The sequence below is a fragment of the Rhopalosiphum padi genome, chromosome 2 (assembly GCF_020882245.1).
Source record: "Rhopalosiphum padi isolate XX-2018 chromosome 2, ASM2088224v1, whole genome shotgun sequence".
Lineage (NCBI taxonomy): Eukaryota > Metazoa > Arthropoda > Insecta > Hemiptera > Aphididae > Rhopalosiphum > Rhopalosiphum padi.
The window spans coordinates 24,864,861-24,886,630 of NC_083598.1; the positions used below are offsets into that span (position 1 = coordinate 24,864,861).

Consider the following 21,770-nt stretch of genomic DNA (forward strand, 5'->3'; position numbering starts at 1 on the left):
CTGTCTTGACAATTAAATTTATAGTTTTCGATTTGAATAAGACTTTGGAAAGGTCAATGTAAATTGAGTAAATATTGTATTAATTATACCTATTAATTAAAAAAAATATATTTTCATTAATATTATTTATGTATATGTAAAAAACAAGGCATTTTTTTCAAAATAAATCATATGGATTTTTATATAGATGCCATGCAAATACATTATTCTACATAATATTTAATTGTATACGTAAGCACGTTAAGAGTTACTGTACTATTTAATTTTATATCGTTATTGTTTCTAAAACTTATGCTATACTAAGAAGTTTTACGCCATATATTTAATGAGAAAATAAAATTATTAATTATTCAAAAATATAATATTATGTTGATGCATTTTTAAGCTAAGCTAAGCTATATAATATAATATATTGTACAATACTGTAAGACCAACTGTCTTCGTGTAAAAAAATATGAATTATTCAATGAATGACATAATATAATTTATACTTATAGATATTTAAGGTATTTATTTACTAAAATGTAAATATATTTATATTTTAAAATAAAATAAATTAAAGTATTATTAAAGTAGGTAAAGGTAATAATATAAAAGTGTAATTTCTTTAGCTAATAATAAAAAAAATGTCTATTTATTTTTAAAAATAGTTTTTAAAATATTAATAGCTTTATTTCATAAACCTCGACTTTACAAGAATGCCATAAAGTAAATATTATACTATAAAACGCATTAGCCTTTATTTATTTTATTTATCATAAGAAAGCTATTTTTGAAAAACATTCATATATTTCTAATTAGTTAAAAATAAAGTTTTTATATAATTGTGTCATATTAATAATGCCATAGCTTTAAAAAAAAATAAACTTTTCACAAATATACAAATAATGCCATGAATCTTAATTATTAGTTAATCAGTTATATAGTTATATATCATTAATTATAATTTATTCTACTTAAGCATATATTATATAAAGCGCATTAAAAACTGTATACGTAACTATAGGAACAGATGTGGCCGTTGAACCATCAAATGAATTTTAGATAATACTGATTTTAAATTTCCTAAAAAATAAGTAAAATCCATTTTCGGATACATTAATGGCAATTGGAATAAGGAACGTTGATTAAATTATTTTTGTCCAGTTTCATCATTTAAATTAAAATAAGCTTACAACAGAATAAGTAGTTTCAAAAAGGTAGTATGAAATCATTATGTTCAACTTTAATTTTTATACGTTAGATATATAATATATATTCATAATAATATTTTCTATTAAAATGTCAATAATGACTAGTTTCATACTTAATTAATGAACGAATCTTGCTAGTAATTGGTCTTAGATATTATTAGATAAATAGGGGGTGATCACAATTTGTAAATACAATTCGTTGAATATTAATAAATATTTTATCTTAAGTGTTCTTGTTTTACTTTATAAAAAAAAACAATTATACAGTAATCTAACACTTAAATTAGTTCATGACCAGTTAAACAAAAATTGAAAATATTAAAGTCAATACTGTTAATAGAGAAGTACACAGTGTAGATGGAAGAAAACTCGTTAAGACGATTTATAGAATATTTCATATACCCTTAGCTAAGTAGAATAAATCAGTATAGTGGACATGAAGTGAAAGTGTGAAGTATAACGGATATTCTATTAAAAATATATAATATGATGTTTCTATGAATTTTGAAATTTAAACGGGAAATCTTATTAATTTTCACAATACACCTACATGAATGATCTGATTTAGCAAAACCATTGATTACTTCTATATTTCTTTGCTGAATGTAGAATAAAGCAATTGATTTATACATTCATTCATACCTACATATATGATATAAATACATACATAATACAAATTACACATAATATATAAATATATGAAATATTTTTTAACCCACACCCGATCATTATTTTTTCAGGAAAATTAAGAAAGTTACTAAAACATTTTAATGGTATCTACTCCATCTTGCATCGGCCTCCTCCCGATTTAACCACTGAATTTGATCTATGGTCATTATAAAAATATGTAAATAAGATCCTAATATATACATTATACACATCACACATGTTATGTATATTTAGTATACAAGAGATTTATAATTGTGTAAAAATTCTATATGATTTTAACTACAGGTTACCTCTTAAATTCGTTACACAAAAAGCAAAGAAGATTGGAAAGATTTATTTATTTCAGTAAGGCTTAGGATGATTTGTTGGAGAGATTTAATCTTGTTGTCCCAACTCAATTTAATACAATATGTGTACTTAGCCGGTGCTTAAAATTCGTTTTCTTAGAACCCAGTACGATAGTTTTTTCTCCTGTTGCAGAGTATGATATTAAAGCCATTAAACTATTGTTTATTTATTCATATAATAACAATGGTATATTTTATAATTTTTTTAATATGTTAATTAACTCATTCGTGCACTTGATTTATTATAAGTATGCATATTTAATTTAATTTAATTTAATTTTTTTTTTTATATATTGAAATCAATACTTTATGTTCGACGCTATGCTTATTTTACCTTACAAATGTCATTGCACATTCCATAGCATCAAATTAATAAATGATTAAAATTTTTACAACGTTATATTTTTAACAAATGTGTGTACCTATAATCTATATCGATCATGAATAAAAAAAAAAATGTTTGTATTTGTTTACATTATTTTCCAATGATAAATAATGAAAAATTGACTATAACCTGGCTGTTTTTATGATTATTTTATGGAGTATTTATTTCTAACCAATCCTGTATAATACCACTAACGTATATACACGGTGACTACCATTTATAACTCAATACATCAGACCATTTTTTTTTCCTTCGGCATTGTCTTTAGTGAATAAAAAAATTATATATTTTCCATCTTTCTTATTACTTATTGTTCCGAAGTTAATGCTAGGGGACATTCATCAAAGTCACACTCAGGGCGCATTTCTTCAGAACTGCCCTCAAGCTAATCCACAAGTTACAACTGATCTTGAACAATAAATTATTTTTCTACGCTTTACTTAGAAATTTTTTTTTCTCATTTCTGTCGTTTATTTTAATTAAAATGTATGTATTTATGTTATAATGGAATATTTGAATTACAAATAAGTATAAACGTAAAACTAATATATTTTTGATAATTTAGTTTTTTCGTATAATTACAAAAATTCACCATTTATTTACTAGATATTATGCATACGTGACAATAAATGTACCTAAATAATATAAAAACAACCACTAACACAATGTCTTAATTTATTAAAAAAATATGTAATTAGTTTATTTTTAACTACAAATAAGTACTAAAACCCCATATTATGTCAACGGTTATCAAAGTGTGGTAGTGGAATACTTTAGGGTTCTGCGAGAATCATCTAGGGGCTTTGGAGAACATCAAAATTCAATATTTTTATTTAAAATTGATATTCCTATAGTTTTTGAGGAATTTTTTTTAACAGCTCCGTGAACAAAAAAGTTTGAGAATCACTGCTATATATTCCTACATTAAAAACAGATTGTATGGAATATACGATAAATTTACAATTTATAAAATATAGCCAAATATATTATCAGTAATCAATCACTAATCGCCTATTATGTATTATTTTATATTTATACATAATATCATCACACAGAAATTATATTTTTATAAAGGCTATACATAAATCCATAATACAAATCCAAGGTAATTATTTTATAACCCCTATCAATATTCTATTGATAACTTACTAGACAGTGCTTTTTATTTTAAAATATTGCTATTGTAAATTAAATTTTAAATTTTATTAAAATAATCATCCATTTTAGGTTATATTATACTAAACATAGTTATAGGGTATTTTAGGATAAAACAATCAGATCATTGAATTTTTAATTATATGAACTATAATAAACTTACAAAATAATTTAAAATAACTGTTAATGAATTGGTGTTATTTGATTTTTATATTCACAATCACAAATATAAATAATATAATATATTATTATTATTTAAAATCAGTTATATGTCAAAGGGAAAACAAGTATAACTATAGTTGATCTTTAAAGGTTATTCTACTTAAGATAATGAAAGGGTTATCATAAAAACAGTAATGTGTTTTATATTTATACTTGGATAACTTTAAAAAAAAAATCAATATATTTATATTCATTTAATTATTAATATATTTGTAGTTACTAATTAGTTATTATTTAAAAATGTTTTCTATTATAATAGTTATCTTCTATAACCTTTTTAAAATATAAACATATAATGGCCAATAAGAAAAGATACAACAGTAAGGTATTATGTCTTGTACATAATCTAGAAAAATTAAATTCTTAACAAGTCTTTAATTTATTCATTACAAAATATAATTTCATAAAATTTTAAGCTTAAATTTATTGCGATGGTTAAGTATGTTTATTCGGTTATAAGCGGTCACTCGCGCAAGCGCGTATTTATGCGTGTGTATGTGAATATGTGTGAATGTATATGTGTAAAGTTTTACACAATGGCATGTCTCTATTCTATAGCAAACATAATTTGATATTCAGAATAGCTTTCCTTCCAGATCAGGGTTACTGGTAAGGACCTCATATGGTTAGACCTCTCGATATATCATTCGGTTCTACAAAACCCACTATTATTCGGTATTCATTCTTAAACCCAATCACTATATATCATCCAAACTGTTCAATATAATAGCTGTCCAGAAAAATGTCCAGAACCATATGTCTGATACATAGAAATAATTTGAAAATACTTATATTAAATTTTAATTAGAAAGTTATTAAATCATTTACCAACATGGTGTTTTTTTTTCTTACGCGGTTTCCTTAAATCAGTGGATATATTTAATACAAAATATTGATATCATAAAATAACATTTTAAAAATCATATAACTAATGTAAATACATTAATTAAATTAATTCATTACAAGTAAACAATAAAATAGTATTAAAAATATTTAGTATATTTGAATAATAAATGTTTGTATTTAAATGAAAATTATTTATTTATATAATATAATTAATGTATAATTCTTATTATAGTGACATTAGCGTTGAAAATAATCGACGTACTCGTGCCAAGGTACGCGGACTTAAAGCAGTCAGTTATACTCGGATGCAATTTCGACGTAGGCCATGACATATTATACTCCGTTAAGTGGTACAAAGATGATCATGAATTCTACAGGTTTGTCCCAGAGAATCGACCGACTATCCAAGTTTTTCATCTTCCGGGTATTATATTGGATGTAAGTATTTTTTTTTTCATTTAAAATCACTTACCTAGATAATAATACGAATATAGTACTATGCGTATATATTTTAATATTTATTACAACATAAAATTCTAATAAAAATTAATAATTGAAAAGAAACGTAATATTAAATTAAACCTACTTCAACAACTTTATTACTTACTTGATAAATGAAAATCAGATACTGTAGTGCCATGAAAAATTCAATCAAAATGTATTCAAAAAGAGGAGAAAAATTAAAAATGTTTATTTTTTTCTATAAAAATAAATAAATCATTTATATAATTTAAAAATAAATTGCTCCATTCAACTTTTACATGTCTTTATTGATAAATATATTCATAGAAAATTAAGTAAACATATCATAATTTAATTCACTAAAAATCAATTGAATTTGGCTGTAAAATTAACTATACATTTTAACAATTATTTTAAAAAAAAAACGAAAATAATTTATTTTCAGAGACCAAAAAACGAAAAATTAAATTAATTCAATTTTAGATAAATATTAGTTAAGACACGCTGTTAGGCAAATAAAAAAAGGGCTACAACATCTAAATTTAATTAACATGGGTAATTTATTATAAAAAAAAAAAACTAGCATGAAGGAATTAATATGTAAAATTAATCCAATTCTACATATAACAAATGCAATGTAAATTATTTTAAAAACTGTGAAGATAATAATAATATATCCTATTATTTTGATACAATACTATTATTGTTTAAATAGATATAATTTTTGTTGTAATTAATATTATGAATAAATATAAAAGTCATTTCTCATAATTAATCACTGAAACTTAAAACATTATTTAAATTCTTTCTATTTAAAATAATATAATATGCTTAAATTTAAAAATCTATCACAATTTTAATAATATAAACATACATGGATATTGGATATACTCGTATATTATTCTAATAACAAAAAATGACAAAACTGAAAAATACAATATCATTATAAATATTTATTCATCTGTTTATTGTGACATAAATATCGGCTTAAATACTCTACAGTGAAAACTCTTTATAACGAATCTAAAGGGACCGAGAGATTTCATTCGTTAAAGAGAGTTTAAGGGTTTTAGAAAAAACAAAATTTAAATTATTTATGTATAAAGGTATGTATTATTATTTATCATACACATTATTATTTTTACATAACATGAGTATTTAATTGCATATTTATTATTTTATTAAATTATATTATAACTATTATATTAAATTATTGTATGTTTTATATTTTATACAATTATTTAAAATACTTTTGTTTGAACTTGTTTACTCTGCCAATATTTTTTTTGTATTTTTCTTTGAATTTGTTCCTTGTTTTAAGATAACTTTAGATCATCTTCACGAAATAATAGGTTAATTTTTCAAAAATTGTATTACGAGACATAAAATATTGTTTTTTTATTGAGAGTGACTAATACGCGTTATAGATATGAATTGATTAATATAGGTTATAAATCAAACCAACCATTATAATGTAATATTTACGTTAAATAGAGTTTTTCGTTATAACAAGTTTTGTTGTAAAAAGTTTAATTTTATTAATGAAATAAAGAAATATTTCAACAATTTACTTTACTTATTTCTTTTAAATTGCACCTTTTTATATTGAAGTAACCCTCATTTTATATTATTTGTAACGATGATATAAATTTTGGTAAACCAACAATATAGGTTTCAAACGTTTATCTTTTAACCAAGAAATTCGTAAATTCCTTTATTACCTTTTTTCTATAAAGAGGATAAGGGGTTATTTTACGTTCGTTCATAAGCTGTAAATCCCGTACTTCCTTCTCAAAAACAGATGTTTTAGAACCTAACTACAAATGTAATACCATTTTATTTAGACACCTAACTTATTTATTATTAAATGTTGTTACCTAGTTATTAATTGTTAATAAATAAATATATAAATATATAATTTTAATTTATTAATACAAATATGGAATTTTATTTAGAAACACTTACCAATGCTATAGGTACCTAATTAAGTGGACCTACGCACGCATATGTTGTTTCCATCTTACAAACATACAACTTAGCAAATTTGCATTCATTAGAACCGATTGTGTGTTGTTAGCTTTAATATTAGATTGAATTGCCCTATTATCAAAGTTAAAGTACGAATATAATCTATACTTAAGTGTTAACTTTTTTCGGTATTTTATTTTTTGAGCAAGATACTAGTATTGCACATATTATAATTTTAAAATGCACATATCTATTATTGAAGAAATATAATACTATAGTACCTATTTTTAATAATAAGACAATTCATTCTAATATTAGAGCTAATACCACAAAATCGGTTCTACTGAAAGCAAATTTGCTATATTATATGTTTTATTAGACAGAGAAAACACATTAAATTATACCATCCTCTTTGCTCTTGTTTCATTAAAATGTGACTTACACAGTTATTATAATTACTCCTATTCCTTTATAAATAACTAGTGGTTAATCAAAGTTTACTGAGGTTCTGATAACACCTTGTAGTTAATAAATCAATTTTAATGATAATTTTTACAATTTTCCAACATTTAATAACAATGAACTTAGTTTTATTTTTTGTCTTCTAGGAATAGACACGAAACACAGAAAAAATAAACAAACTGACAAAAATTGAGAATTACAAAATACTAAAAACTCTTTAACTTTGAATAAATATGAATTATAACATTAGTTATGATAAATCGTTGTGAAGGTAATTTTCAAAATATTCAGTATACACTAAGCGTTAAAAAAGGTATGACTTTATGAGTAAAATTTAGAAATAAAATAATATTAAACACCTACCTGCAGTCTTAAAAAAAAATAATTTTAAGAATATATTTAAATACAAATATAAGTACGTACATTCAAAAAGTATATAAAATAAATTTCAATTACTTTTAATAGAAAACATTTGGATACAAATACAAATATTTGTCATGTTTCAAAATACTTTTTTAATTTAATTTATATAATTCTATAAATATAAGAAAAAACTTAAAATAAATCAAATTTGTTATACTTTAATTATTTTAATAACGTATTAAATATAATATTATTTATATTAAATTTGATTCGTTATTATTTTTAACATATAATAGTGGCTAATTTTTCTGAATCATGTATGAGTTCTATAAAATATCCGGAGGTTTGCATAGTGAATCAATTTTTAATATATCCGGACAATGAAATATACTGCGTTTCATACAACGTACATAAATATGATTGATTTTTTTTTTTAATTTTTTAAACAGTATATAAAAAGTAAGTTCATAATTAAATAATAAAATATTTTTATTTTATAGTTTTTGTCTAATAAAATAATAATAGCTTCAGCCATAATAATATTTAGATATTGAAAAATAAAATTATAAAGAAATAAAGAAATCTAGAAATTTAAACAATGACTTGGCAGCGTATACTAAAATGAAATAAGATAATTATATCAAATACACATTATTAAATTAATTATCGAGCTCGACGTTAACGACCAAAAATTTAAACTTCAACTACCCTGTGATAATTTTTTATGTTAGATAAACAAGTAACAAGTTATTTTATAAATACATTATTTAACTCAGGATCACAAATTAAGAGAGAAAAAATACGGTATTTTTGATAATCAAAATTATTGAATTGTAAAATAAAAATTCCCAGAATAAAAATCCCCAGAAAAAAAACCCAAATTAAAAACCCGAATAAAATTCTTGGAATACACTATTACTCTCAACCATATGAAAATAACCGAATAAAAATGTTTTAAATGCTTACATTCTTTAAAATATTATTTATATTTAATTACAAATACATATGTAGCTGAACTAAAATAATTTAAATAATTTTCAAGTATAATTATTCAATTTATTTTTTAACATAATAATTATTCGAATATTTATTGGTTATTTTATTTTTCTAAAGATTAAACATATTATAAGTAATTTTAAACAAGCAAATATTAAAAACAATAGTTAGTTTTGTATTTTAAGTCACATGGTTATAACTTTTTTTTTATTCTGAATAAATGCAAAAATATTATAAACAAAGAATCAAATATATAACTATAAAAGAAAGTATATAATAAATTATTATATTGTTATAATAATTTCGTAATAAATAATAGTAAATATTAAATAATGAAAACAAAAATGAAAATAAATAATTATAACAAACATAAATATACATATTACAGAACTTTTAAATTAGATTTCAAAATAACTCTTTCTTCAAAAATGTCATCTGATAATTTGTTACATTTCATTATAATTAATATAAACTATGCTATTATACATTTAGAATTAGAGTAATGTTTGGAAATTAATCAAATAATTAAAATTGAAAATTATTGAAATTGTTTTAATATACATTATCAAAGGTACACCGTACACGTCAATAACATTTTAAGCTCTTAAATTATGATTAAAATATTAGCAAACGTAATATTTTATTCCAGAGATTTAGGTTGGGGTTTTTTTTTAGGTTCTTATTTTTGGTTTTTTTTGAGGTTATTCGTTGTGGTTTTTTCAAAGTTTTTCATCGGGTTTTTTTCCCCAGCGATTTTTATTCCGTTTACCAAATTATTCAAGGTGTTTTTTATTATTTTCACAAAATAAGCTATTTTACAGTTGAAATTTTTGTATTCGACCATTTTTTCGTGGAAACGTTTACTATATAGCCATATTACAGAGTTTTTTATACTTTATATTTATTTATACAGTTAATAATTATAATAAACAAATATAATTTTAACAGGAAAATAACTGTTTATTTTTATTATGATAACAGTATTCAATTACTAAATTATATACTATACAATTTATACTATGAAAATTAATATAAAGGGTAAACTGTTTCATTATTTGCATTCATATAAAAATAATAAAATGTTTATGAAGTTATATTTTAAAATAAAAACAATATTATTATTAAAAAAATACATATTTTTTAATTTGTAAGTATAAAATAAGTTTAATTTTAATAAGATCCCAAAAGAAACATAATAAAAACATATGCATGTTTAGTAATAAAAATATATTACATTTTTAAAAGATTCTTTTATACCTAGTACCTACTATTTTTAATTATACTTCTTTTTTGCACTTCTACTTTATTGAGAAACTCGAAAATAAAATCTAAAAACGTCTTCTTTAAGTTACTTCTGTAGACAATCATTGGAAACAAGACATCACTTGGAATTTATGTTTTTAATCAGTAAAAAACCATTTAATAGTTAATACCAATAGTTTTTTCACTTTATTTTGTATCTAAAATATATTAATGGTAAAACATTTCATTAATATCGTTGACTTAAACCATAAGTCTAATTAAACATTTTCATTTTTTCTTTTTGTTAATTAAAATATAGTACCTATACATTTTTATTTATATGGATTTCTTTAAAGTATAATAATATAACCGCACACCATTAGGTTTTCGTCTTATGTATAATAAATAATAATAATTATTAATCATGATATAATTAATATGTTTATGTAGTTATCTCATTGTAACATGCGAAAAATCACACTAAGTAATCTCACATTACAAACTAGTGGTATATACCGATGTGAAGTCTCAACAGATGGACCAAAATTTGAAATGGTTTTTAAGTCCGCAAACATGAATGTTTTAGGTAAATATTAAAATATTTCGATAAAATTACGTTTATGTAAATATAAATATTTTTATCGCTATACATATATATAATTAAATACTTAATTAATAAAAAGTGGAAAAATTTTAATTCAACTATATAAATTATTGCATACGAAAAACGATTCTGAGTGGAGAACGACCGTCAGCCTATATTATCAAGTATTATTATATTAATATTATAGTAATTTATTTTATCATTAGTAATGCAATCGGCGTTCTACGGTACAAATAGGTCTTTACCTAAAAATAAATTAAATATTAAAAAAAAAATTATTCCGTATAATAAAATATAATAATTCATATTCTAAAAGTCACTCCCCACAAATATTTTAAATTATAACAAAACAACTATAATTTGTTATTACTTATACAATCCCAACAATATGTAAAATAAATATGTTTAAATAAATCATTAATATAAAAAAAAAATTTTTTTAAATCTTTGCGTTTCAAAAAATACCTTCTTTAAAACCTTTAAATTCAATTATCAAACCTAAGACTGGAAAATTGGATATTTTTTAAATTCTTAACTATGAAATTGCCATAATATCAATAACTTATGTAGGATCTTGTATGATATTTTTTTCATTTTTCACCGAGACTAAAAATATTTTTCAATACTTTAAAAGAAAAAAAATCGAATAATGCTCCAAAAGGTTATGGCGGACACAAAAATAAAAAAACACACATTATTGTAAAACGAAAACATTAATCCATCTGCTCAGAATCAAAAATTGTATGCATTTTTAACTAAAAAATAGTTTAAAAATTTTTATGATTTTTTTCAAACTTCTAATTTCAATTTACTCATAAATAGTTATCATTGTTTTTTGTGCAATTATTATATTCTTAATTTTATTAATTAAGCAATTCTTTTATATATGCCATAATATAATAATTTTATTCTATTTATGTCATCACTTTTGGATTATTCTGCGATTTATAAATTTTTATCGACGTTTGTATAACTTAATTTTTTAGAGATTTTAAATTTGAATGTTGGGATGCAACAGTCGGGGTTAATTTATACTTGAGTATAAATAATATAAAAATCATTAAATATGCGTGCACCCGTTTTACAGTAAAAAATAAGGAAATATGCTGTTAAAAATGTTCATAAAAAATCCAAGTATATGCAGAATTATGTAAAATAAATTCGTAGTATTATGTTTAATTGCTAAAATATTCAAAAATATATGAGTTAAAATTTCGTATTTAAAATAGTTAAATAAAAATTCAAATTTAAAATTAAAAAAAAAATTTTTTTTGAAAATCTTAAATGTTTTTTTCAAATATAATTATCTAATCAATTTCGAATAATAATAAATCAATCGTTAATAGTGTGTGGTTTACCCAAAAGAACATTACTCGTAAGTTATAACCATAATATTATGTACACTATACGTAAAAAATAAAAAACTTTTATGATCATTTTCATTTAGAAATTTATATTTAAAAACATGTTATGTAACTCGACATTAAGTTTTTAACATTAAACAATTTGAAGTAAGTGTGACATTTCATTTTATTTGTTTTTCTTTTTAGTTAAACCGTATCTAAAATATAATTGTTTACATGAGACTATAATATACACCAAAAAATCGATATATAAAAATGATTAATGTAATAATATTATGTTATTGACAGCATATCCAGAAGAGAACCCTTTGATAGAGGGCGTGCTTAATCGCTACGCGGTTGGCGATCTCTTGTCGGGAAATTGCACTTCCTCCAAATCTTATCCACAACCGTTGATGACATGGTATGTCAATGGCGTTCAGGTGAGTTCATGAATATTAGTAGAAAATTAATATCTTAAACTTATATTAAATTAATTTTAATTAACACGTCATATGACCACCAAATTACAGTTTCTGAATAATTCAAAGTGTATTGTTAATTTATAAAACAAATAGTCGTAGTTAAACCATTATAGGTCCGAAAAGTATATAAAAATGTATTCTAAAAGATATATATAATACATGAAAGTTTATACATTTTTTTATTTATCACAGCTTTTGTTGCAAACTCTGTATATCTTTACACTGGTTACTATATTACTTTGTATAAAAAATAGTTTATTAATTTTTTTATTAAAAATACATGAATGAGTATTCACAATCTAATTTTGTACAATAAGTAAATTTGATAAACTTTAATAAATAACAATATGAAATAGCATGAGAAGGGAGGACCACTAATGTGAAAAACCCCAGACTTTTGGGGAAGTTTCTAATTTATTTAATAAAAATAAGGATTTGAGAGATCCGCAACAATGTCTTTTTAATCAACGGGGGTGATTTTCGGGAATGAATTCACTGACTAAGGTAAATACTAGTGGTTTTTGTGTTTGTTTAATTTGCTATAGCATTTTTTGTAATAGTTTTTGCTGTTTTTAGCTGTGGCAAAAACTGTTACGAATAATCACAATTTGGCAATTATTGTACCAAACAAATTTAGATGGGAGAGCAATTTTATTAGGGTGTAAAAATATTTTTATACTTATTGAGTTATAGCTATCATAAATAACGATTCATTATTGTACAACTTATATGATGATATTAATTCAAGTGATAAATTTGTATTATATAAATATAATAAATATATTTTATCGATTTACTATAATATAGAATAAGTCAGCTTAGTCAGCACATAGGTAACAATACGCATGTTGTATTGTTGTGTCTTATATGTAATACAAAGAGTGGTAAAATAATATATTATTATTATTATTATTTATTATTAGAAGTTGTGTTAATTAATATTGTAAAATAATATCATTATTTATTTAACAAATAAATATATATATATATTCATATAGAAAAGCTTAAATTGTTTGTGGGTAGCTTCAATATTGGACCTTACGGATAAAATGTTTGTAACGCCACTAAATAAGTGGTTTAAAAGAAAATATTGGGTTAAATAAGTAGAGTGGAGATAGGAGGAATATTTTTAATTTAAAGAATGGGAAATTTTATCAAAGCAGGTCAAATGCTTGATAAACGTATAAGATTACTCGTACTCCTAGGCAATAGTTCTTATTTTCAAATGTGAAAATTATTTTATTGACAGTTCGGTGGTCTAGTGGACAAGAAGTGATTTGCTCTAAAACTAGATTTTTTTGGTATTTTTGATAATGTTTTAAGACTTAAAAATGGGTCTTATTCTTTTGAGAATAAAAATAATTATTAATTAATTAATTTAAAAAAATAATGACAACAATTAAGTCGGTTGATAAATAAAGTACCTGTAGCTATAGGCTTAGGCTTAAAACTATACTTTTATCAATTATACATTATTATTAGCAATAAAAATGTATTATACAATTGAAAAATGTATAATTATAATGTTATAAATAGAGAATACTAGTAAAATTCATTATAATTAATTGTATATATATAAAAATCAGTTTAATATTTTAATTTATTTTATAAAGTTTTATAAAATAAAATACTTTACATTAACTGAACATATTCGATGAATTTCAAATTATTTATCACAATATTATTTATATAATTTATATACAATACAAAAGAATATGAATATCTATATTTTACATATACAAATATATTAAAAATTGGATTAATACATTTAATAAAATTTAAAAATAATTATGTAATACATGTTGTGTGATATTTGAACGTGAAATACTCATTATTACTTATAACTGTTATGTTTTAATAAAAAAAAGCTTTTTTTATGATAGCTATGTAATGTAGCTTTTATATCCCTGAATAAATAAATAAATGAATATATAAATATTAAAAATAGATGGTATATTATTTTACCAATAATATATAAGATTAATGAATATGATAATATACCTATTATAGTATTATACTAACAAATAAAATATCTGATATCAAATATTATTCTAAAAGAGAAAAAGCTAAAATACTATTAACCAATAAAAACCTAATTTATTAAGTTTTAATTAGAATAAAAATTAAAAATATGATTTTTATAGATTTAGTAAATATAGTACATGATATTAATATAAACTAATATTTAGTATTTACTACATCTTAAAATAGAGTAAAAAGTATAAAGATTAAGTACATTTTCTAAAATTTCAATGGAGAACTGTAAGTAATTTTAAGAACATTCCTTCTTATACAAACAAATCCAAAAACCTAACGTTCACGGAAACGCCAAAAAATATATTATATCTGATATTATGTATTATATATAACTTGAAATCGAAATAAATGACATATTATTTTAACCCGTTTAAAATTGCCTGACTTTGTTAAAAATTCCTAAATCATATAACCTACCCTAATAATAAATCTACGTTAGAATATTTAAAAAAAAAATGTAGTTGAAGATAAGGAAAATAAATATTAAATAATAATAATAATAATAATAATAATAATAATAATAGTTTATTCAATAGAATAAAACGGGCCAAGGCCCAATAGTACAGATAGTAAAGTTTGAATACAAATACAAAAGAAATGCAATATTACATAAAATAAAATCTTATAAGTATATGAAGTTTACAAAAATCTAAAAAGGAAAAATAGTATTAAATAGATAGGCAAACCCAGCATTACGTATTCACATTGTTCATGTGAGCATTTATTATCTCCTTTAAGGAAGAGAAGAAAAAGTCAACTCTCGTCGAAAGTTTATTGCATAGAGCCATAGCCCTAGGAATAGGTGAGTTTTTCAAATAGTTTGTGCTATATACTGGAATATAAAACAAAGATGTGGAACGGTTATTGTAGGCTGGAATAGTAAAGGGGATGTATTTTAAAAGATCAGGATCATCGGTGATACCATTAATTAACTTATATATAAAAGATATATCTGCTATTTCACGTCTGGAGGATAAGGCTGGAATGTTAAGAAAAGATCTGATTTGTGTATAATCATGATTATCAATGGTCAAATTAAATTTAAAGGCTACGAATTTTAAAAACCTATTTTGAACGCGTTCAATGAAGTCGATATCGGTTTTGGTGTATGGATTCCAGATAGGAGCCCCGTATTCAAGAATAGACCTGACTAATGCACAATACAGGAGTTTGAATGATCTAACGTTTTTGAATTCAGATGAATGCCGCTTAATAAATCCTAGAACTTTTAACGATTTTTTTACAACACTCTCAATATGATCACGGAAATTTAAATTAGTGGTTAAAGTTACTCCTAAGTAATAATTAATTATTATAAGATGTTATTCTGTTCTATTTCATCCAAGGATTTATTAGATTTTACATATTATTTATTTAACATAATATCATACAAATAATAGTTTTACGGTAATTCTGTAACTCTATCCAATGACTTCTCTTGTAATACCAACAATCTCTAATCAAAATCTTGTTGCATATAATTGACATTAAACCTTAATCATATTTATCCACCATAATACTATATATTTATGTATATCAAAAATGTTTAAAAATTAAAGAAAACCAGATGTATTGATAGCAAACAACTTATCTTATTGAAATAAAAATTTAATAATTCTAAAATTTAAACTTTTATAAACAATAAAAATAAAAACTGTATATTATACATAATATCGAACACTGCTATAACATATACCTAAAAAAAAAACATTAACGTGCACTCAAATAATTTTAGTCAACAATTACAACATTATGTACAAGTATATAAGTTATTTTTTTCATGCAAAATATTTCAAGACAAGTAGTAAAAATATATATAATTTTATTTTCAAATAGATACCTTACATTTTATTATATTATAATTTATATTTATGGAAACAACAGTAGCAAGTGAATATTTATTTTATATTATGCTACACATACCATATAAAATAAAATGTATATGAGTTTTAACAGGAAATAAGTGGATGAAACTTAAACTTAATAACTATATTATGATAGACATTTATTGAGTTGAAAACTATTTTATGAATATAGAGATACGTTTGGCCACATATGTAAGTCAATTGAGAATATTATGACAGATTAACCACAAACTACATCAATCGTATTAAAGTGAAGAGTCTATAGTATAATAAAGAAAAAAATGAAAATCGGATTAAAATATTATCCGTATTGTTATATTATTAATGTTCGTTGAATTAATCACGATTCACGAGTCAAGTCTAAAAATTAATTATTATATTATGTACTATGGATATTAAATAATTTATCGATTATTATTTATTACACGCGTATAACAAGTTTACGTTTATTTTTTTCATTCGATACACTTATTTTTAATGATTTTTAAATCACTTATTGATATTAATATCCTCAAATATCTTTTATTCAGAATGAGTTTATTTATGGAATTTAAAACAATAAAAATAATATTTAAAAAGTGTTTAGTACAGTTAATAATTTTAATAAATTTACTAGAGTAAGTGTGTGAGTGCGCGCGTGTATGTAAATATGTTCGAAAAACCTATTAAAAAATCTATAGCCTTAATGCTTTATTATGCGTAATTTAGATAGAGGCCAAAGGGGTTGTTAGCGATATATTTAAAAAAAGTAATAATAGTTATATCAAAAATTATATTAATGATTCAATTAAGTTTATGAGTGTTGTGAGTGCCCATACATATCATCATATGGTATAAAATGTATAATTAATACGAGTTCAAGAGGTAAGCACATACCAAACCTGTGCTGTAGGTTTCTTAGGAGAAGCATTGCATTTTTTAATAGTAAAGAGAGATCCGAAACCTCCATAAACAACTTACTTACATTTAGTGATGTGCTACAAGGTATATTCCCCAAGGAATACTCTCTAAATATTCCCTTAACTCTCGGGAAAATTACTTCAAAATAAAAGTTAATGATACGAGTATAAGAACAGTGCTAGAGAAAAAATTGAATATTTATTACCTAATATTTGTTATATTTAGTTTATTAAAAATTACAAAATAAATATAATTTTACATATTATATACTATATAGGTAGTTTGAATAATTATTTAAAATAGAATCTTTACATTGATAACTGAATTTTAAATACAATTTGAATTAGATTTATTTATATATCATATCATACATAATACAAATTATTACAAATTTCTGAAATTACCAAAAGTTTCTCAAACAATATTGGGTAAAAATTGTTATCATTTGAATAATTTACAACTATAAGTTTAATTATATATTGAAACATAAGACCAATATTTAAAAAATTATCGTATTCCCGATAAATTTTCCGTAACTAAATTCCCGGATATTTGTACATCACTTCTCGCATTACATACCTATACATTTAAGAAAATAATGCGATTTGCTATTTATCAAAAACCAATCTCTCTCAATTACTTAAAGACTTTTATTATAACTTTTAACCCACCCCCTCCCCCGAAATTGATTTCTATTAATCTATATATTAACAATATATAACTCAATCAAGATTTTTTATTAAATTATCTTATGACATGTAAAAGCACCAAAATAATAATGTGAAAACAAACAAATTTGAATAAAAATATTTTTATATTTATTTTATATAGGCAAGCAATAATCAAATGGAGAATTATCCCGTGATGGTCAACCCTGAAGGCCCTTTATATTCAAAAGCCGTAGGAATTCGATTTAAGGTATGTATTTAAATATATTAACGAGTATACTGTTTTCAATTTATTATATTTTAGTGATTAATATTGAAAATATTATTAGTGTAAAGCTATAGGTTTACAAATATGGAATAGCAACTTTAATTTAAGAGCATAAATTCTATTAGATATTATAATTTAATATAATAACTATATTATGTATTAATTATATTCCATTATTATTCAAAAGTTTGTATAACAAATATGAATTTGATTAAACTGTGAAATACGTCTTATCGGTTAGGTGAATTGCATTTTTTTTTTATATATATATATATATATAATAATATAGCTTTAAAATATACTTTTTGATATATCAATTTAGTTATAAGAATTTCTATTACAATAATTTCCAGTACTAAGTTTAAATTTTTTATTTTACACTCAAAACTGTCCGTCATGTATTCATGTGACTCAATGACTGGTTTGCAATCATTGTTTATAACTAAAGATAATATGAACAAACAATACATATGAGAAAATTTTAAGTAATAATATTTTTCAATTAAAATTCAAACATAAGTAATAGATAGCTATAATTTTGCTATCAAATATTTCAAATATCTTTTTAATATAACAGTAAAATTTGAGAATTGTTTTGTGTAATTATATAGGTACATTTATTACCTATGCAGTAAAATGTTAACGATACAACAAATTGAATGGTTTTATTTTTATCCATATGCATCATCAATTTATCATATCTTATGAATTCCAAGTAAATATAGCAAATATACTTCAAATGAATATCATGAATTTACAAAATTAGTTACAATAAATAATTCAATAGGTTTATCAAAATTGTTAGCAAGCAGCTCTTTAGAGCTAATTAAAACTTAAAATATTTAACTTTTGACTTTCAGACATTCAACAATTCTATATATACCATCAATATTATGAAGTATTAATCAAACATTTTTAATTCACTTTGAAGAGATATACTGAATCTTAATTGTGATTATGTAAGATAAGAGTTGTATATTTTAGGTTCTGAGCGCAAATTCTGATTTTAGTTCTATAATATGATGGCGGATTTTTAATTTCCTAATTGCCTTTCACCATCTTTTTGAGCTGTAAAATAAGCAATAATTCATATAACAATTAAAAATATCAAAAATACATATGTACTTCCTATACTTACTTATAAGCGTTTTAAATTTAATTTCTTACAAAATTTTTCAAAACTAGAATTATTTTGTTGTCAAAAATGCATCCATTTTTATTTTAAACTCCTAAAAAAAGGTAATGACACTGGTATATAATATTATATATATTTATTTTCACAATTAAAAAATGAATTCTCCTCATTACTTAAATTGTCATGTTCTATACATAATGACATTTTCATACTATTTAGACTAATTTTAAGCTATTATATAGTCATTTGAAAAATTATAAATTAGCACTAGCTAAAATTGTGTAACATTGATATAAAATTTGTGACAAACCTGTAAAGATAACAAACGTTGATATAGTTTATGTGTCATATTTCCAATATGCAGTTGTAACGTACCTTTAAGATAAAATATATCTAAAGTTACTAAACACCACTATTGGCACTTTCCGCAATAGTTGTTATTGAATGAATTTATCATACTGGTCCAATACTGGTTACTGGATCTCCTCGTTTTTCTAGAGTAAAATAATTTTATTATAGATCACACTGCCGCGGCTCAAGTATTAATATTTAATAATTTTAAGTAATTTAAATTTGAACTTTTTGCAGATTAGAACAAATGTATGGTCCAATCAGATACATATTATGTATTTTTAGAAGCTACTTAAAAATTTTATTGAGAAAAAAATTGTAAACAAAAATTAGACTCAGTTTACTTCTACACCTGTAATTTAATAAATTAGGAACCAGTTTATACATCAACATTTATTTTATTACATCAAAACAACTCTCTAATGACTAATGTCTAATGGTTACATAATTTTAAACACCCCCTTTGACTAGCAAAAAAAGGGAAAAAAGACTAAAATTGGTATTCCTGGTTTTCTTAAAGTTGAGGTGGTCCGCAGCTTATAAAGTTATAAAATATTATCGAAGTTTTCCGTGACGGTAAAAAGGTTAGAAAACACTGGTCTATAATAACTTTAAAAATATTATTATTCATACAAACGAATTTATAATATGATTTTATTATTCTTATATAAATTAGACACACCATCTTCATGGCTTTTCATTCATTCCTGATAATTCCTGCAGGTTAGGTTGTATTATACATTTATATGTAAATTAAGGTGATACTATACAGTATACACATAATTTTCAAGATGCATCATGATGTATTAATTAAATAGTTAATTATTATGTATTACACTGCATCACTACATATCTAAAATGTTGCTTATTAGAATTAGTAAAGTGGCCCGATGAACAACAAGAGATCAATGATTTTCTATGAATATAATCCAACTCTCATAATTGTGTGTTCAATATTTTAAGTGACACTTTTATGCCAACAGCATTGAATTAATGTATTAAATGTTATAATTTATAAATTTACCTATCAATAAGACTAGAAAAATTTAACAATATTTAACAATAGTGAATAATACTTTACTATATAATATAATTTTACTAAAAAATAATATGAAAATAGGTAGAAAAAGATCATTTTCAAGGACCCAATGAAGAATTGGATTTAATTTGCGAAGCAAGTCTCATACAAGAACAGCTGAAATGGCGAAAAATGATCGTTATCCAATCACTCACACAGTCATATACAGAAAATATGTTCCTAGAGAAATACAGAAATAACATAAATACAATATATCCTGGTAGGTACATTATAGTTAAATCATTATTTATTATTAAATACTATTTATAATGAAAAGTGATTGGATTTTGTTAACAGGAAAACATACATCGACTCTGGTAGCTCTATTTGTCGCATCGTTCACACATATGATTGTACACAAGACGTGACAGAACCCTGTTAATTGTATATTATGTACAGATGTGTAAATTCGAGTTTTTTCACAATATACTTTTAAAATTGAATATTGAAGCACTTCATATTTTATTTTTTTCCTTGCATCAAAATAATTTTAAACATTTAGGTAGGTATATAATATAATTATTGCTAATGTACAAAAAAAAAAATCAATCAAACATCTATTGCATAAATAAGTAGGTTGTAAGTACATGCAGTTATTATCGAATTTTAATTAAAAATTTATATTTTTCACTTCGTAATTCACCGAATCTCATTTTAAATTTTTATTTTCTTTTTTTATTGTTCTCGCCAATCCAACTCAATGTGTAAAAATGGTTTCAATAAAAT

General features: G+C 22.6%; 1 protein-coding gene across 1 annotated transcript in view; it reads left to right on the plus strand.

Moving 5' to 3' along the window:
• LOC132920815 (uncharacterized) overlaps window positions 1–21,487 on the plus strand; it is a 44,426-nt gene extending 22,939 nt beyond the window's left edge. The window contains exons 2-7 of the mRNA XM_060983509.1: window positions 5,050–5,255; window positions 10,761–10,896; window positions 12,567–12,700; window positions 18,376–18,462; window positions 21,087–21,264; window positions 21,342–21,487. Coding sequence (XP_060839492.1) covers window positions 5,050–5,255; window positions 10,761–10,896; window positions 12,567–12,700; window positions 18,376–18,462; window positions 21,087–21,264; window positions 21,342–21,412 — 812 coding nt within the window. The 3' untranslated portion in view covers window positions 21,413–21,487. The remainder of the gene's footprint in view (window positions 1–5,049; window positions 5,256–10,760; window positions 10,897–12,566; window positions 12,701–18,375; window positions 18,463–21,086; window positions 21,265–21,341) is intronic.
• The last annotated feature ends 283 nt before the right edge of the window (window positions 21,488–21,770 follow it).